General features: G+C 30.2%; 3 protein-coding genes across 4 annotated transcripts; 2 read left to right on the top strand and 1 right to left on the bottom strand.

Moving 5' to 3' along the window:
* The first annotated feature begins 751 nt into the window (after window positions 1–751).
* LOC131660194 (bifunctional nuclease 1-like) lies at window positions 752–3,856 on the top strand. The gene is made up of 11 exons (XM_058929371.1): window positions 752–909; window positions 991–1,276; window positions 1,748–1,918; window positions 2,075–2,124; window positions 2,252–2,308; window positions 2,429–2,494; window positions 2,583–2,657; window positions 2,880–2,998; window positions 3,153–3,244; window positions 3,386–3,440; window positions 3,543–3,856. Exons 2-11 carry the CDS (start codon window positions 997–999, stop codon window positions 3,556–3,558), a joined length of 981 nt encoding a protein of 326 aa, XP_058785354.1. The 5' UTR covers window positions 752–909; window positions 991–996; the 3' UTR covers window positions 3,559–3,856.
* Window positions 3,857–5,110: 1,254 nt separating this feature from the next.
* LOC131660193 (phosphatidylinositol/phosphatidylcholine transfer protein SFH6-like) lies at window positions 5,111–8,777 on the top strand. Its single transcript, XM_058929370.1, has 14 exons — window positions 5,111–5,285; window positions 5,369–5,624; window positions 5,822–5,921; window positions 6,125–6,391; window positions 6,531–6,608; window positions 6,681–6,782; window positions 6,915–6,964; window positions 7,043–7,142; window positions 7,253–7,351; window positions 7,447–7,557; window positions 7,655–7,793; window positions 7,885–8,180; window positions 8,345–8,419; window positions 8,531–8,777. Exons 1-14 carry the CDS (start codon window positions 5,270–5,272, stop codon window positions 8,537–8,539), a joined length of 1,698 nt encoding a protein of 565 aa, XP_058785353.1. The 5' UTR covers window positions 5,111–5,269; the 3' UTR covers window positions 8,540–8,777.
* Window positions 8,778–12,168: 3,391 nt separating this feature from the next.
* LOC131654837 (inositol-pentakisphosphate 2-kinase-like) lies at window positions 12,169–16,223 on the bottom strand. 2 transcript variants are annotated; one of them, XR_009299578.1, is made up of 9 exons: window positions 16,018–16,223; window positions 15,827–15,942; window positions 15,538–15,747; window positions 15,246–15,393; window positions 14,619–14,659; window positions 14,331–14,441; window positions 13,540–14,136; window positions 12,497–12,812; window positions 12,170–12,394 (listed from the first exon to the last, which is right to left on the bottom strand). XR_009299578.1 is itself a non-coding variant. In XM_058924764.1 (8 exons), the coding sequence occupies exons 2-8, from the start codon at window positions 15,926–15,928 to the stop codon at window positions 12,669–12,671; spliced, it is 1,353 nt and encodes a 450-aa protein (XP_058780747.1). In that variant the 5' UTR covers window positions 15,929–15,942; window positions 16,018–16,223; the 3' UTR covers window positions 12,169–12,668. The 2 variants fall into 2 exon arrangements, 1 of the variants encoding a protein (XP_058780747.1); XM_058924764.1 differs by having other exon boundaries at window positions 12,169–12,812.
* Between the last annotated feature and the right edge of the window lie 339 nt (window positions 16,224–16,562).

Raw genomic sequence — 16,562 nt, 5'->3', positions numbered from 1 at the left:
TTTTTGTAAATGATATCTAAACATAAATAATATTTAAATACGAGAAAAATCTATTGTTGATCTAAATATTTTTATATATGAAAAATGATATTTATGATCCAAAATTTTTTGATTCAAAAATTGTATACGGGGAAAAATCTATTATTGATCTAAATATTTTTTATACGATAAATGAAACCTAAACAAAAATAATATTTGTTTACGAACAAAATTTATTATGGATCTAAATATTTTTATATATGAAAAATGCTATTTATGATCCAAAAATTTTTTATTCAAAAATGATATACGGGAAAAAATCTATTATTAATCTAAATATTTTGATATACAAAAATTTACTATTGATTCAAATATTTTTGTAAATGATATCTAAACATAAATAAATAATATTTGAATACGAGAAAAAAATATATTTTTGTCTACATATTTTTATATAAGAAAGATGATATTTATGATCCAAGAATGATATAAGGAAAAAAAATTATTATTGATCTAAATAATTTTATATACGAAAAATTTATTATTGATCTAAATATTTTTTTTAAATGTTCTATTTAAAATAAATATATTATGTAAACAAATGCGCGTATCAGAGCAGAACCCGTGCGTATGCACTGGTTTGTTACTAGTTGATGTAAAGAAAAAGCCAAAGGTCTATCTCATCTAGAAGAAGAGAAACTAAAAACCAGAGGGGTAAAGTAGTATTTTCAATTTATGATTTATCCAAAATTGATGATGATGATGCTTGCGGTGGAAGAACGGTTCATACTTTTTCTAAATTTAAATATCTTGATCACACTCCAATACCTTACACAAACAAAGAAAAATAAAAATCTCTTATCTTCTTCCCCATTTTCAGATCTTAATTTCCCCTCTTTCAATAATTAAACCTAATCAAACCCTTATTCGGTAGGTGCAATTTCAATTCCTAATTAATATTAATCCAATTTCTATGATCTAATCATTGATTAGTTCAATTTTGTTGTGTAGGTTTTAATGGATAAAATGGTTTGTGTGAAAGGACCAACTGTGTGCAGTGTTCCTATGTCGTTGATTGGACCAATCAACGGTGGTGGTTGTAGTAGAACTGAATTTTGGGGATTTTCTGCTAGTAATAAAGCTAAACCTAATTCCCTTTCCTGCCATATTAATATGAGAAAGTTGTGCAAAGCTGTCAATTGCAGTTTCAACTCATCTTCTAATGGTAGTGGAAGTATGGCTGACAATTTTAATCAAAATCATGAAGATTATGTTAACTCTACTATTCTTGAAGCAGGTATATTATATATATGCTTTGTTTTAGCTACTAAAAAAATTGTATTTTTATTGAATATGATGAATGATGATTAGTGATTACTATTATTTTTAAAATTGGAGAAAGATAAACTATTATTTTATTGAATTTACAAACACAAACTCTTAGTTTAGCTACTAAAAACTTGTGTGTGATTGGCTCGGCGGTAAAAAAAATTGATTTTGAGTGAACTGATTCTGTAAAATTGATTCCGGTTAAAAAAGAGTTGGATGTAAAGTGATTTATGTGAAGATTATTTTATATAAAATTGTGTTGAGCTGTAAACTTCAATATATAAATATGTTTAATCAATTCTTGAGGCAGAGTCAAATCTTGGTGTGATCTATGTAAATGTATAATGTGTTGTTTGTTGATGAGAACAGAAGGTTTGGAAACTTTATTTTATTTTTATGGTTGTGAAAATAGATTTGTTGTGTGATTTTTTTTGTATAGTTGAGGTTAAGAGTGGAGCTGATGGGTTCATAGTCAAAATGAGGGATGGTAGAAATTTGAGATGTGTCCATAATAGCCCTCATGGAGGACTTCTTCCGGATTATGCGCCACATCCAGCAATTGTGTTGAAGATGGAAGATGGGACTGGTCTACTTCTCCCTATAATTGTTTGTATGTCTTTTACTTCCTTTATCTTTCTTATCGTATTGTATCGTGAATTTGTTTTGTATTGCATTTGCACCGCATCGTATCATACGAGTTTACTTTTTGGTGATGGTGATTATATCTCTGTCCCAATGTAATTTTGTGGTTCATCTTCATTTGCAGTGGAGATGCCAAGTGTCTTGTTAATGGCAGCTATACGCAATGTTCAAATAGTATGTCTTCTATTTTCAATTGATTCCAACGCATTAGTACTACAAATTTGGATTCAAATTGATTATGCTTTTCTGTAACATAGCTTCATGAACCAAACAACTAACAACTATCTGGTTGCTGTATCAGGCTAGACCTACTTTATATCAAGTAGTAAACGAGATGATCGACAAGATGGGTTATGAAGTATGGTTAATTTGATCCGTTTGCTATTACATACTCTTAATCGTGATTGTATTGTGGTCTTCCTTTATACTCTCATGATTTATATCAATAAGCAATTGACAAAATATATTTTCCATACAGGTCAGAGCCGTGAGAGTTACTAAGAGGGTTCAGGAGGCATATTTTGCTCAGCTATATCTTTCCAAGGTAAACTTGAGACTTTCCTCTCCTCCACCAATTCACAGAAAAAGTTACCCGGAGTTTTGTGTGACAGTATGAGTTGTTCTTGTTATAGATTGGAAATGAGTCGGAATGTATGAGCTTTGATCTTCGACCTTCAGATGCTATCAACATTGCCGTCAGATGCAAGGTATTTCATTCATACACGATCACTCATTAGTTGTATTCTCCTATTGCTTTGCTTGCTGGTTGTTGATTTGTTGAAATGCCTTGGATTTACTGTTACAAAGTTTTGGCAAATGTTGCCTAATTTAGAACCTGAAGTTATGGATCAAATTACAATTATTAAAAATTACTATTAGTTAAACAAAACATGTTTATCAGAGATTTAACTGGTCCACCAACATTGTAGGTGCCTATACAAGTCAACAAGTATTTGGCATACAGTGATGGAATGAGAGTTGTTGAATCAGGCAAACTGTCACCACAGTCCCCTGGTTCAGATGGCCCATTATTTACTGAACTTGATCGGTAGGTTTTTGAAAATACATTTTAAGACAGTATGACTTCTGTGTACTGTAGTAGTCATAATCTTTGTTCTGCACATAGGAATCTCTTTCGCTACTAGCACTTTTTCCATTTTGAAACACAAGTATTAACTTATATAAAAATGACATATTTGCAGACCAAATGGTAAGCCTTGTGTTGAAACAAAGGAGTTCAATCTTTTGCACAACATGTTGAAAGCGGTCGTAGAAGAGCGCTATCAAGATGCTGGTAATTGTCTTGTTTCTTATCATTTATTTTTTTTAAATTGGTATGTATATTTGACAAGATTACATTACTTATGGATTGCGATATAAGATTGAACTTGTAAATTTACTATTCTTACGGCTCGTGTTTCTGATGCAACTCTAGCTTTGTGGAGGGACAGACTTAATCAATTTAGGGCAGAAAAGAAAGCAAATAACAGGTGAACCTATTTCATATAACATATTGTCAATGTCTGTCATAAAAAGTTTCTAGCTGATTCATTTACTCCAACTCAACCTTCCAACATTTTGTTCTGATTCAGATCCTGGACACTCTAAAGTGTATATATAAATCCAGCAACCCAGCATAGAATGTCGATGACGAAGGAAATTGGAAGAGCAGATAGCTGACATATCTTTTGCTTCTTCCATTGTGTATACTTTAAATATGTTTGTGAATAATTATGTGCATATATATAAACTTTAACACTAATGTATCATCATCATCATCATGAGAACTTTATTATGCTACTGTTAATATGTATTATGGTTCATCCATTGGATGCAGCATGTTGCTGATGGTTGTGTTGTGTTGTATGAGTTACATGAAATAAATAAACAAATTCTTGAATGTTTCTATGTTTTGTGATTAAAAATAAAACACAAGATGAAATGACAAATATAAATAAATAGGAACTATGATATGAAACTATTCGATTGTTCTTTCTAGATACGATAATAAAATTTAGAGGCACCTATCTTGTTGACTATTTCTTGCTTCTAAGGCCAATCATTTTGTGGGCCAAAAGAAGGAATCTTTTAGTGGAAGTGGATGATATACGAATGAAAAACTTCTTTGGATAATTTCACATTTAATAAAGCAATTAGGTAATGTATTAAATTTGTATATTGGTGTTCTAAAATTACTTGCTATCAAAAAAAGTTCTAAAATTATTCTTTAATTAATGTTTTAATTAAATAACAACTCACCATCCATTTAATAAAATCAATTTTTTAAATAAAAATATTTACTTTAAAAAAATTAAATTACATTATAATAAAATAAAATAAAACAATCCCAACAAATTTCATAATACATTTTAAATATTTTAAATAATAAATACAAATCAAATTATCACATATTTAATAATATAAATTATGAAATATAAATAATAATTTACATAATAAAATAAACGGGGCGGGTTCAAAATCCAAACCCGAACTCAAACTCAAAGAGGTATTTTTCTCAAAATGTAATTAATGTATCAAACAATTTAAGAAGATTGCCTCAAATTAAGAAAGAAAAACAAAAATTAAATAATACACTTCACTATTTTTTAAAATAATTTATTATTTATTCCAAAGCTACACTAAAAGCCAACCAATGTATAAAAATCTACTTTGGCATCATTTGATTCATCGTGTAATCAATCATTCATATTTTTTTTCCACAAAGGCATAACGTGTCTTTTTTTCAATCTCACACATATTATGACAAAATGCTAAAAAAATGGGCAATTATTCAATATTTATATCAAATCTATACAATAAATAATAATTTTTTTTATCAAATCATCATTCTTTAAATGATGAACAAATAAAATGTCAAATCATCATTCTTTTAAAAGATGAACAAATAAAATATCGTGAGTTCGAATCTGCGTCTGGTTTAATATCTCTGGCCAATAATAATTGTGATGAAATGAATAACATGACCATTGACTAAGACATGGCCAACGTAATCTAATAAATAGTGGGTCCATAGAAACACAAAGTGGCAACTGTCAAGTGGCATTGTGATGTGAGATGAAGCATTCATATCCATAATATATAGAAAATATGTGATATAAAACATTAGTACTATCAATTTCTACACTATATAATGCCTAATGTTTTTATCAATTCTTTGTCTTTGACAACATTATCAACATTGAATTTGTCTTTTGCCGACACCCTTTCTTGTCTGCTACATATTACATGATTGACTCACCAAAAATATCATCAAAGTTTTTCAGAAAAGTTAAATTTGCTTCTGCTTCTGCTTCTTGACATGTCTGAACCTCTTTGTAAGTTGTAATCTATTCTCCTATTTATTTTCTTGATTATTTTTAATTCATTTTTTATGAACTTAGATGTTTTTTTTTACTAGGCAAAGATTTAAGAAGAGAGAGTTCAGAGGGGAAAAAAATGGGGAGTCTTAAAAAGAAAGCAATAAATGCATCTTGCAAATTAAGGCATTCTCTTAAGAAGAGAAGAAGTAGCAAAAGTGGGAGTAGAAACAACTCACTCTCCATTGAAGATGTTAGACAAGTTGAGGAGCTTCATGCAGTGGATGCTTTTCGACGAGTACTTATTTCAGACAACTTGCTTCCTCCAATACATGATGACTATCATATGTTATTGAGGTTACACACCCTTATGTTCAAGCATGTTTGTTTTTTAAAGTTATAAGTTGTTTTCGTAAGCTATCATGAAGAACTTGTCGAAATAAGTTGAAAATTTGTTTTCATAAGTTCTTTCAAATACTGTATCAAGTGATAATGTTAGTAGATAAGCTATTTGTATAGTTCGAAACCAAATTTATGTAACAAATTTATTGTAGATTCTTGAAAGCAAGGAAGTTTGATATTGAGAAAGCAAAGCTCATGTGGGCAAACATGATTCAATGGAGGAAAGAGTATGGTACAGATACAATTATAGAGGTTAGTAATCTGATTCAATATGATTTGCATGACGGTCTTTGACGGCATGCAAGATCTCTATTTGTTTTTTCATGGGTAAACTGCAACTAATCTACATATGGCTTTTAAAAACTTGAGACGGCTCTGATTATTTGATAGGGTCAACATTGATTTTTTTTTAATATGGTGTTTATACTATAATATGGTTATTTATTACTCTCTAGGATTTTGATTTCAAGGAGTTGCAAGAAGTTCACAAGTATTATCCACATGGTTATCATGGTGTGGATAAAGAGGGAAGACCTGTTTACATTGAGAGGCTAGGAAAAGTTGATCCCAATAGGCTTATGCAAGTAACTACCATGGAAAGATATTTGAGGTATCATGTGCAAACTTTTGAGAAAGCATTTTCTGTCAAGTTTCCGGCTTGCTCTATAGCGGCCAAGAGACACATAGATTCAAGTATAACAATTTTGGATGTTCAGGGCGTGGTACGTTGTTCTTCTAAGTGCATATTTGGATCGATTGAGAATTTTGCTGAATCACAGTAGCACGATGTGATTTTGCCAAATTCGCAGTCAATCCAACACTTGTATTATTGGCTACTAAACATTATATTTTGCTTTCTAGGGTTTCAAAAACTTCACCAAGTCGGCACGAGAACTTATTATCCAATTGCAGAAGATTGATAGTGATTACTACCCTGAGGTATGTAGAATAAGAGAGTTTGGATAAACATTTCCACAAACCAGAAGCTAATCCAATTTTATCACTATGCAGACACTTTGTCAAATGTTTATCATCAATGCTGGTCCTGGTTTTAAGCTTCTCTGGAACACAGTGAAAACTTTTCTTGATCCCAAAACTACTTCTAAGATTCATGTATGTATGTGTTCATTACTTGAGTTATTGTTTCATGTATTAGATTTTTATAAGATGCTATTGAGGTAATAAGTAATAACCTTTTGTATTTTCATGAGATAATGATGAACTGAAACTCGATTGTTCCATTAGGTTCTTGGAAACAAGTTCCAAAGTAAATTACTTGAGATTATCGATGCGAGGTAACTTCAAATTTAATTTTTGTCATTGGCATTATTTCTCAGTCTATTTGAAAATTCTGACCTGATATAAGTTCTCAGTGAGCTGCCGGAATTCTTAGGCGGTAGTTGCACTTGTGAAGATCATGGTGGTTGTATGAGATCTGATAAAGGGCCGTGGCAAGACCCGAACATCTTAAAGGTTTCCTGCTTATTATATAATCATAGGACTCTGTTACTAAATTTGAATCTGGTTTTTGGTTCTACTTTGCATTTTACAGTGACTCAACTAGAATAGTTATGTGCATGCAGATGGTTCTTAGTGGTAAAGTGCAATGTTGTAAGCAAATAGTAAGCCTTTCCAGCGACGAGGGGAGGGTGATTGAATGTGATAAAACATCTTATCCAATGGTAAAGTTTATCGGTGCTATCTTAGATATTGTAAGATGATGAGATGGAATAATTATCACAAATCATCATTTGAGATTTTGTTTTTGAGAGCACAGATAAGTGGCTACACATCTACCGGAGAATCAAGATCTGAAGCTGAAGATATAACCTCTCCTAAATCATATGGGAATTCTATGAACCCTACATTGGCTCCTGTCAAAGATGAGGCAAGTGTTCATACATATAAATCATAAGGCTACAACAAAACAAAAATGTTGCAGCGAATAATAACGAATGAATATGACTGTTTTTATGTTTATCTAGGCAAGATTTGCTGATAAGGTTGTTCGTAGTGGCGGTTTTCCTGGGTATGATGAGTCTGTTCCTATGGTTGACAAGACTATAGATGTTGTATCAAAGGAGAAGCAGGCGGCAGCACCACAAAACTCATTTGGCTCAAAAGGTTAGAATAAGTTTATTTTACAGATTGGATGTCAAACATCTTGTTGATACTTGGAAGCAATCCTCATGAACTCTTTATGGTATGGATGCAGAAAATCTGTTAATGGTAACTATGACTGTTTTAGTGGGCTTTGTGTTTGCCTTTTTGGCTTTTGCTCGTTCGATAGCATTTCGTGTGACAAAGGGAGTAAAAAAAGAGGAACTTGCTACCAGATTGACAGAGGCAGACCTTTCCTCATCTACCATAAAACGACTCAGTGAGCTTGAAGAAAAAGTTGAGAAGTTAGAGTCAAAACTCAATATGATGCCTCCTGAGAAAGAGGAGCTGCTGAATGCTGCAGTTTGTCGTGTGGATGCCGTGGAAGCGGAGCTCATTGCAGCGAAGAAGGTAACTATGTTTCATTTCAAATCAAATTATATATCATGTATAATCAATTTCCTACATTGTTAAGGAATTCTTTAACTTAAGGTGTGCATTATGGTATTAGTGTATGCTAGATTGATCAGCAATTTATTCTGTATGTAAAGCAGTGTGTTCAACTTTCTAAACAGGCTTTGTACGAGGCTTTAATAAGACAAGAAGAACTTTTGGCTTACATAGGCAGACATGAAAAAAGGAAACTCAAGGCAAGTCAAAGGTTAATGCATTTTTTCTAGTTTATCGATATAAAGTAATCAAATTATTGTTATCTTTCATGGAAATTCTTTAAAAATATGTTCATTTTGTTTGTAAAGCAGTGCTGGTAAAGTGACAGTGTACATGACAGTTGGTGGCTGTCTCTCACTTTGTGTATGCGTATGCGTGGGAGTGTACGAGGAGATTAGATTGATATGTACAATAATATTGATTCAGTATGATCGTTTTCAATACTTCATTTGAATGCTTGGGTATTGAATAATATTACATCCACACATGTTTTTTTTAACTTAGCAATGGATACATGAAACAATTAGAATAAATAAAACAAAATACTATCACAGAGAATATACACTAGTTTGCTTGACTGACAGATGAATGATTGTACAAAATTGACATGGCATCTAGTTAATAACATAATGGAACAGACATTATTCAGTGATAGCATATCATAACATTGCATCTCTAACATGGATTATGAGGAATATGATATTTTTTTTCTCACCTCTCAAATTTTCCTTAGGATTCTGCCTAGTCTACTCAATTTCTATCAATTATTTGAAATATTCACACCTTAACCACCTTCACTACATCAGTTTCACTAATTATGCGTCGTTAATTTTTTAAACATCTAACTAACAGCTTTTACGTCTTAATATATAAATGGAAGGTTGTTATGATGGCAACCCTAGCCACGTGTGATCCTAACAAAAATCTTAATGTGTTATTTACTAAATTGACCATATATTAAAAATAAATAAATAATAATAATAATAATAATAATAATAAATATATAATAATAATAATATATTATGATATTACTATTATTAATAGTAATATATAATATTCAAATTGACACTTTATTAATTATAAATAATTAATAATAAAAATAACAATAATAATAAATAAATAATAACAACAATAATAATAGCAATAATAACAACAACAATAATAATAATACTAATAATAATAAAACTAAAAATAATATAATTTTATATCTATATTTTATATAATATAATCTTTTATACAATTCAATATGTACATAAAAAATTCCTAAAAAAAATGCCTCTCAAGTAACATTTTACTACCTTTATAACTCCTATTATCATTGAATGTTACTATTTTTTATTTTAAAAATTAATAATAATAGTAATAATATATCATTTAGATATCACTATTAAAAATAAATATAATATATATAATCAATAATAATAATAAATATATAATAATAATAATAATAATATAATATTTTGATACTACTATTAATAATAATAATATAAATATTATATATAATATAATATTTAATACAATTCAATATGTAATTATTAATAATAATTATCAAATTTGCACTATATTATTATTAATAATAATAATAATAATAATAATAATAATAATAAGGCTAAATTACAGTTTTGGTCCCCCTGTTTTAGGTTTTTCATGATTTTGGTCCCCCTATTTTCTTTTTAAACAGTTTTGGTCCCCCATTCCAATTTTGTCCATGAACAGTGCATGAACAATACATGTCCGTACATGAACAGTACATGTCCGTACATGAACAGTGCATGAACAGTTGCATCAAAATTGGGATGGGGACCAAAACTGTTTAAAACGAAAATAGGGGGACCAAAATCGTGGAAAACTCAAAACAGAGGGACCAAAACTGTAATTTAGCCTAATAATAATAATAATAAAAATAATAAAATTTTATATTTAAATTTTATATAATACAATATTTAATACAATTCAATATGTACGTAAAAAATTCCTAATAAAAAATGTCAGAGAAATCTTTTATATATTAACTTACTAAGATTATTAAAACAATCTATATTAAAATCTTATTTCATGAAGAAACAATTCATTACAACAACCTATCTTTTTGAAATTAATTTAAATAATTTGTTTATATTATATAAAGAGAGACTCCAAAAACATATTAATATCATGTCATAAATAGTTTTTAACATGATTTTACCATTAATTTTGCCATTTCAACTAAACCTTTTCTACATAGTATATACACACAATTTCTTTACCTTATATATCTATAACGTAATTAATTAATTGAATATTAAATTTTTTTACTCTACATATTCATAACTATAATGGATCTATTTAATTGAATATTATATCTTTTTACTCTACATTTATCAGACGTTACGTTTGCAATTTTACATGTTTCCACTTTCACTGTTTTTTCTTTATATTCATAGTAAATTCAACCAAAAAATAAGACATAATTTAATTTATTTATACCACTTTTACAATGGCTAGATCGAAGGATAAGGTTGATTTGTTCATGTGATTTTTACAATAATTTTTATTTTGATAGATGAGAAGACATCAAGACTCACTAGGATCATGGTATAAGATAAATCTATTTACTTTTTTATTCAACCACTACACATATTTTTGTTCTATAATATGCTCTTAAAAATTATAAATATTACTGTTCCAACTTATTTTCTGTATTTTTTTTTTTTTTACATTCTAGGTCAAGTTTGTTATTCTTTTCTTTTTATAATTTGTATGTGGATGAAGATAATAATTTGTATGTGGATAAAATCACTTTAAAACCACGAGGCATACATTCTAGGTCAAGTTTGTTATTTTTTTTTCTTTTTATAATTTGTAATTGGATGAAGATCATAATTTGTATGTGGATGAAGATCACGTTAAACCACGAGGCAATGTTGTTGCGGAAGTTGTTATAAATATGTTAGACCATCTATAAAATTGTGATCCTATAGTGTTAGACATATTTCAAAGTATAAATGAAATATGTATGTGGATGAAGATCATAATTTGTTTGTGAATGAAGATCACGTTGAAACCACGAAGCAATATTGTTGCGAAAGTTGTTATAAATATGTTAGACCATCTATAAAATTGTAATCCTATAGTGTTAGACATATTTCAAAGTATAAATGAGTTAAATTCATTTTTATATGTTGTATGATTATTTTTTTATTTTTCTATTTTTTAATGATTATTTTATTTATTTTATAATGATAAAGTAACCCTTTTTCTTTCCATATTCTTGAGCTAAAAACAGATAAAGGTAGAATAATTATTAGATTTTAAATATTAATTAATTTTATTAAGTATTAATTTAATGAGTAATGTATTTCTTATATACAAATATTTCACTCCTCCCTTGATAACCCGCAACAAGTTTATACACATGTCTTAGATAAACTTATAACTTTATTTTTTGTTGGACAATTCATTAAGTTTTTAAATATGCATTCAAACCAACTTCTTCATTGCTAATTCATTTACTTAGTAATTAAACCTATTATTAATTGTAGTATAACCTATTATTAATTGTAGTATGATATTAAAATTTGAATAAAGCGTGAATTTAGTTATATTCTAATTCATCCTTAGTTTGTTTCACATTCTTCTTCTATGTCTAGAATTCCAATCCATTTGTTAATGATCTATTTACATGTATGGTAAACTCTTACTTACACTCAAAATTATGTTAACTCAAATTTTAATGTATTTTTAAACTTTTAATTTTTAATTTTACATATTATTTTCATTATTTTGAAGATTAAAAGAACTCCAAGATGTCATCTTATATTTTATGTGTCGTAAATCATAATTGAATTTCTGCTAAATCATAAAAATATTTAAGAATTTAACAATATACATAAAAAAAATAATGATAAATATTTAAGACAAATTGAAAATAATATGAAATAATAGTGTTTAAGTATATTTCTAAATTTAATAATCTTATTATGCACATAAAAACTAAATGCATATAATATTTTACAAAATATAATCTCACATTATTTTATATCAACATATTCCAAATAAATTTATATATTTATCATAATTATTTTAATTACTCCAAAAAGTTGAAAAAATCCCGCGCATCGAGCGGGCCAAAATCTAGTTGCTATAAACTTCATCACCTTTTGGCAGCGTGCGCAGTTTTGCTTACGCCATAGTTTCTGCCATACACAAGTGAATCAGTTATATAAAAACTACCTAACCAAAAGTCGAGAATCAAAATGAATGAACAAATAGTACAAAAGAATGTCCGGGAAAGGAACCTCGTAACAGCTTGATAGATCATCGTATGTATGGCACAAGCCTATCATCATCAGTCAAGCCACGGCCAAACTAGGCTGACCAGGGGAAAAACCAGACACGTTCCTCTACTTACAAACACAATCTTCCTCCAGTGCCATCTATAGCCAGAGTTTATTAGATCTCAATATGCAACTAAGATTTTTGCAAGTTCGTCAATGCATTTGTTCCTTGATCCATTTTGATCATTTTGCTGTAGCAGCTTACTATCTTCTTGTCTAATTCATAATATTCTTCCATTTTACTCATCCGCTTCAAATCCAGGTCGATAAAATGCACCTAATACAAGTTAAACCGCAGTTAAAATAAGATATAAATGCAATGAGCACTGCAGCTGTTATTTTGTTGTATAAATAAGAAAGAAATGATATCAAATACTTTCATATCCATATCTAAAGGAGACTATAAATCAGACTTATTTAAATTGTGGTATCAGCGAAAAAAATTTAGGTCAATGTGGAAATTGGAAAAGCTATGGCTTTTGGTTTCATTCCTTCTTCAAAGCATGTATCACAATTATCTGTTAGTGATTCAGTAAAACATTACAATCATTTTCTTACTATTTTTCCTTCTCTGTTTTTTCAGCTCTCGCTTCGTATACTCTTTTACTCTGTTATTACTTATTAGGCACATAACACCTTTTCTATTTTGAAACTGTAACAATAAGAATTTATGATATATATACCTTTTGCAACAATCTAAATCAAAGTTTTTTTTTTACGTAAGTAAAAATCACAATATTTTACCATTTTCATCTAACAATTTTGAGTTATCTTTCACAGCAGCTTTTTCAACCGCACCTAAAGGACAGTAGTGGCTTTACAAATCACCACCATTTTTGGAAAATGCCGTCTAAATCTACCCCCAACAGAAGTAAAACCATATTAATCATCCTATGCACTGCCTACTTTAGCAAAAATTTAAAACAAAATATTAAAAATGCAGAGCACTGCCTACTTTAACAAAAATTTTAAACAAAATATTAAAAATGCAAAGCACTGCTTACCTTAAAATCAAATGTTTGCTTGGTTGACTCAAGATATACATTATTCCATGCGGATCCCAAATTCACCACTTTGCTTGGTCTAAAACATATCATCAGACTGCAGTCTTTTGAAGTTGCTGCTATCAAGTAGTCCTTTACAATTTTCAAGCTTTCATCCAATGAAGCTGAATGCAAAGGGGCATATGTTTTCATTTGATCTTCATTCAACTCCGTGCAAACCATGCACTGCTGATGAGTAATATCATAATAAGCATGAATAGCTCCCTCTATGTCAACATCATCAAGCTTTTGAACTTCCAAGAGCCGATCAAGGACTCCTGATTTATGCGCAGCGTCGGCAACAAGAGTGAGGAAGTTCTCGGTACATAAACCATCATCAGCTTGAACTATGGACTTAAGTGCACCTTCAAATGCTTTTGCAATACACAAGTTTGTATCTTCTGCACCACCTCCTAGTCCGCCAAATATGAGAGACCCATTCATGAATACACGGAAATTGTTTTGAGGCGTAGTAAAGAGATCCTTGATAGCTTTATGAATTCTTTCCTTGGATCCAGAGAACAAATCTAGTGGATTGTATTCACTTGGCAGTGATATCTGCAGAGAAAATGGAAAAGTATATATCTCAAGTTCAAGGGTTAAAGGGATAGTGTATATTGAAGTGAAAATGTAATAACGTCGACAAACAGAACAGAAGGATGGGATTTTAAGGCTACATGATATGACAACAGGAAAAAGTATGCACTATGTAGAAACTTTACCACCATCAAGTTAAATTTTGTGGTCAGTACCTCTCCTTGATTCAATTTCAGGGCTTGGTGCATTTCAAAGCGAGTTACCCTCTTTTTGATAGCAGTTTCTTCAGATACGAATCTTGAAACAGGAAGAAATCCGCATTTGGGCTGCTTGTTCAAAATAATACTAAAGATGTTACAAGCAAGCAAACAAGAGGGTAAGTGGAAACAAGTTTGATAATTCATTTAAAATTTCAAAGCTCAAAGTAGGTCATTGTCGGATTAGGTGTAGAATAACTATGTGCTATAAAAGAGTATTAATGTATGACCTTATTGAGAACATACCTTTATCTCAACAGATATGCAGGGGCTAGATCCAAGGTTACCTGAAAAGAAACAGAGAGCTTGGAACAGACTTTTCAAATGTTTTGCAGATGTTTTATGCAGTTTTACTAGATGTGAGAAGGGATCCAAGAGACAATTTAACGAGTTTACTACATATTAGAAGGAACAGTATCAAAAATAAAAGGCAAGGGGGCATAACTTAGGGGTTTCTAGCTGGAGTAAAGATTAAAAATCTTGATAGAATGCTAATATGACTGATAGCATGTAGCATTTCGGCCTAAACTAATTTTGGCAACTACATTCATTACTTTTTCCCTCACTAAAAGTTTGCAAAAAAACTACCTGTGGTGATTTTTTAGATTCCAACTAAACGGGAGTAAAATAATCCGATCGATCATTCTCCTGTAGGTAAGATTAAAACTACCTACTAAAAGATGTAAATTAAAAGTAAAATAGGGAGGATAGCAATTCGGGAATTATTTGCACTGAAGCAGAAATCCATTTAAGGGTTCCGTCTATAATTCAAGTTTCAACAAACGCAGAGTTTCAGGGAACCAGGATTTAAAACCCGCCGCGTATGAAAATACAAGAAAAGCTAAGCAAGTCAAGAAAAAGACGTGTCAGTACCATGGTCGAAGAGTGAATGATCTGACATGACAAGCACATAATCACAACGCATGTCGACCTGGGCAGTATCAACTCTCCAAGCAGGCCGCTGAAGAATAACATTCTTTTCAACCGATTCAAAAAATCCTCTCGTGACTTGAACATGCATCTATCAAGAAATTAAAAAGGTAGGCGGAAATCAGATAAAAACACAAAGTAAAAGATTATGCATTGATGACCGAACAATTCAAAAATGATTACAAATAATAAAGATAGTAAGCTAAAACACGGTAAATTGAAAACGGATACATACACCAGCATCGACAAACTTGGAACCAAGCAATGGCTTCATAACATGAAGAACAAACAGCTGGCTTGCAATTTCCTTATCAGAAGATGAAATGAGTTCATCAACATCTTTCCAGAGGTACCGTTCTTGAGCCGTCAAAGCAGAAGGGCTGGTTGAAGTCTCAGTCAGTGAATCATTCCTTGAAGCTTTACGTATCCGCATCACTTTCCCAGTCTGAAAAAAAAAAAAACACATTTCACATTCCGAAAACAACCCAATCAATCAAGAAAGAGAAAGATGAACAAGAACCCACAAATGTAGGAGATGATCCAATGTAAGAGAGAACAAGATTAGCAGCTCCTTCGCCTCTGTAAACCCAGTCATCAGCCTCCTTCTCCTTCAGAATCACCTCCATCCAACAAGTTTAACCTGAAAAAGTGAAGGGTGATCGTTGAAGCATTTCATCGAACAGTAACAATGCAGTGAAGAAAAAGTTGAAAATACCTAGAACTGAAAAAAGAATGGAAGAAGAATGGGTATTCTAGTGTATGAAATCAGTGTGTATTGTGATGTGAATATGTGAAGGTGGTTCTTAAAATCTCAAAGTTTTCGTTCCAATTATCTCAATCAAGAATCAAGATGCAACGAGAACAGCTTGGAAACAATTCTCGGGGGATTTTGACGTGGACACTTCATCATGGCTCTTTTAGCCATCCATGCACAAGAAATTTTGTTTTTTACTTCAAAAAAATAAATTCTTATAGGTATGTTCTCATTTAAGAGATATCAATAATTAATTTTTTAATTCTTAATTTAATTATTTAAAATATTTTGTGAAAAATACTTAATGTATCAAATAACTAGCCGTCTACCCGTGCGATGCACGGTAAATGTTATTTAATTTTTTAAAAAAATTATATTTTAAAAAATAATTTAAAAATTTTATATTGATTTTGTTTTTTTATATCATCAATAAAATATTTTAAATTTAGTAAAAAAATATATTTAAATTAATAAACATCAATAAAATAAAAGAACTTCAAAAGCAA

The sequence above is a fragment of the Vicia villosa genome, linkage group LG3, assembly GCF_029867415.1.
Source record: "Vicia villosa cultivar HV-30 ecotype Madison, WI linkage group LG3, Vvil1.0, whole genome shotgun sequence".
Taxonomy (NCBI): domain Eukaryota; kingdom Viridiplantae; phylum Streptophyta; class Magnoliopsida; order Fabales; family Fabaceae; genus Vicia; species Vicia villosa.
Note: the sequence above shows the minus strand (reverse complement) of the source record. Positions and strands in the feature narration are given on the sequence as shown.

What these genes read in the sequence shown, in the direction of transcription:
- LOC131660194 (XM_058929371.1), top strand. Translation starts at nt 997, where the DNA reads ATGGATAAAATGGTTTGTGTGAAAGGACCAACTGTGTGCAGTGTTCCT. An exon ending in ACTTCTCCCTATAATTGTTT is followed by an intron (nt 1,919 to 2,074) that starts GTATGTCTTTTA and finishes CTTCATTTGCAG; the next exon opens with TGGAGATGCCAAGTGTCTTG. An exon ending in TCGACAAGATGGGTTATGAA is followed by an intron (nt 2,309 to 2,428) that starts GTATGGTTAATT and finishes TTTTCCATACAG; the next exon opens with GTCAGAGCCGTGAGAGTTAC.
- LOC131660193 (XM_058929370.1), top strand. An exon ending in TTTTGGATGTTCAGGGCGTG is followed by an intron (nt 6,392 to 6,530) that starts GTACGTTGTTCT and finishes TTTGCTTTCTAG; the next exon opens with GGTTTCAAAAACTTCACCAA. An exon ending in ATAGTGATTACTACCCTGAG is followed by an intron (nt 6,609 to 6,680) that starts GTATGTAGAATA and finishes ATCACTATGCAG; the next exon opens with ACACTTTGTCAAATGTTTAT.
- LOC131654837 (XM_058924764.1), bottom strand. Translation starts at nt 15,928, where the DNA reads ATGGAGGTGATTCTGAAGGAGAAGGAGGCTGATGACTGGGTTTACAGA. An exon ending in TGAAATTGAATCAAGGAGAG is followed by an intron (nt 14,137 to 14,330) that starts GTACTGACCACA and finishes TTTTCTCTGCAG; the next exon opens with ATATCACTGCCAAGTGAATA. An exon ending in AGCAAACATTTGATTTTAAG is followed by an intron (nt 12,813 to 13,539) that starts GTAAGCAGTGCT and finishes AACTTGTATTAG; the next exon opens with GTGCATTTTATCGACCTGGA.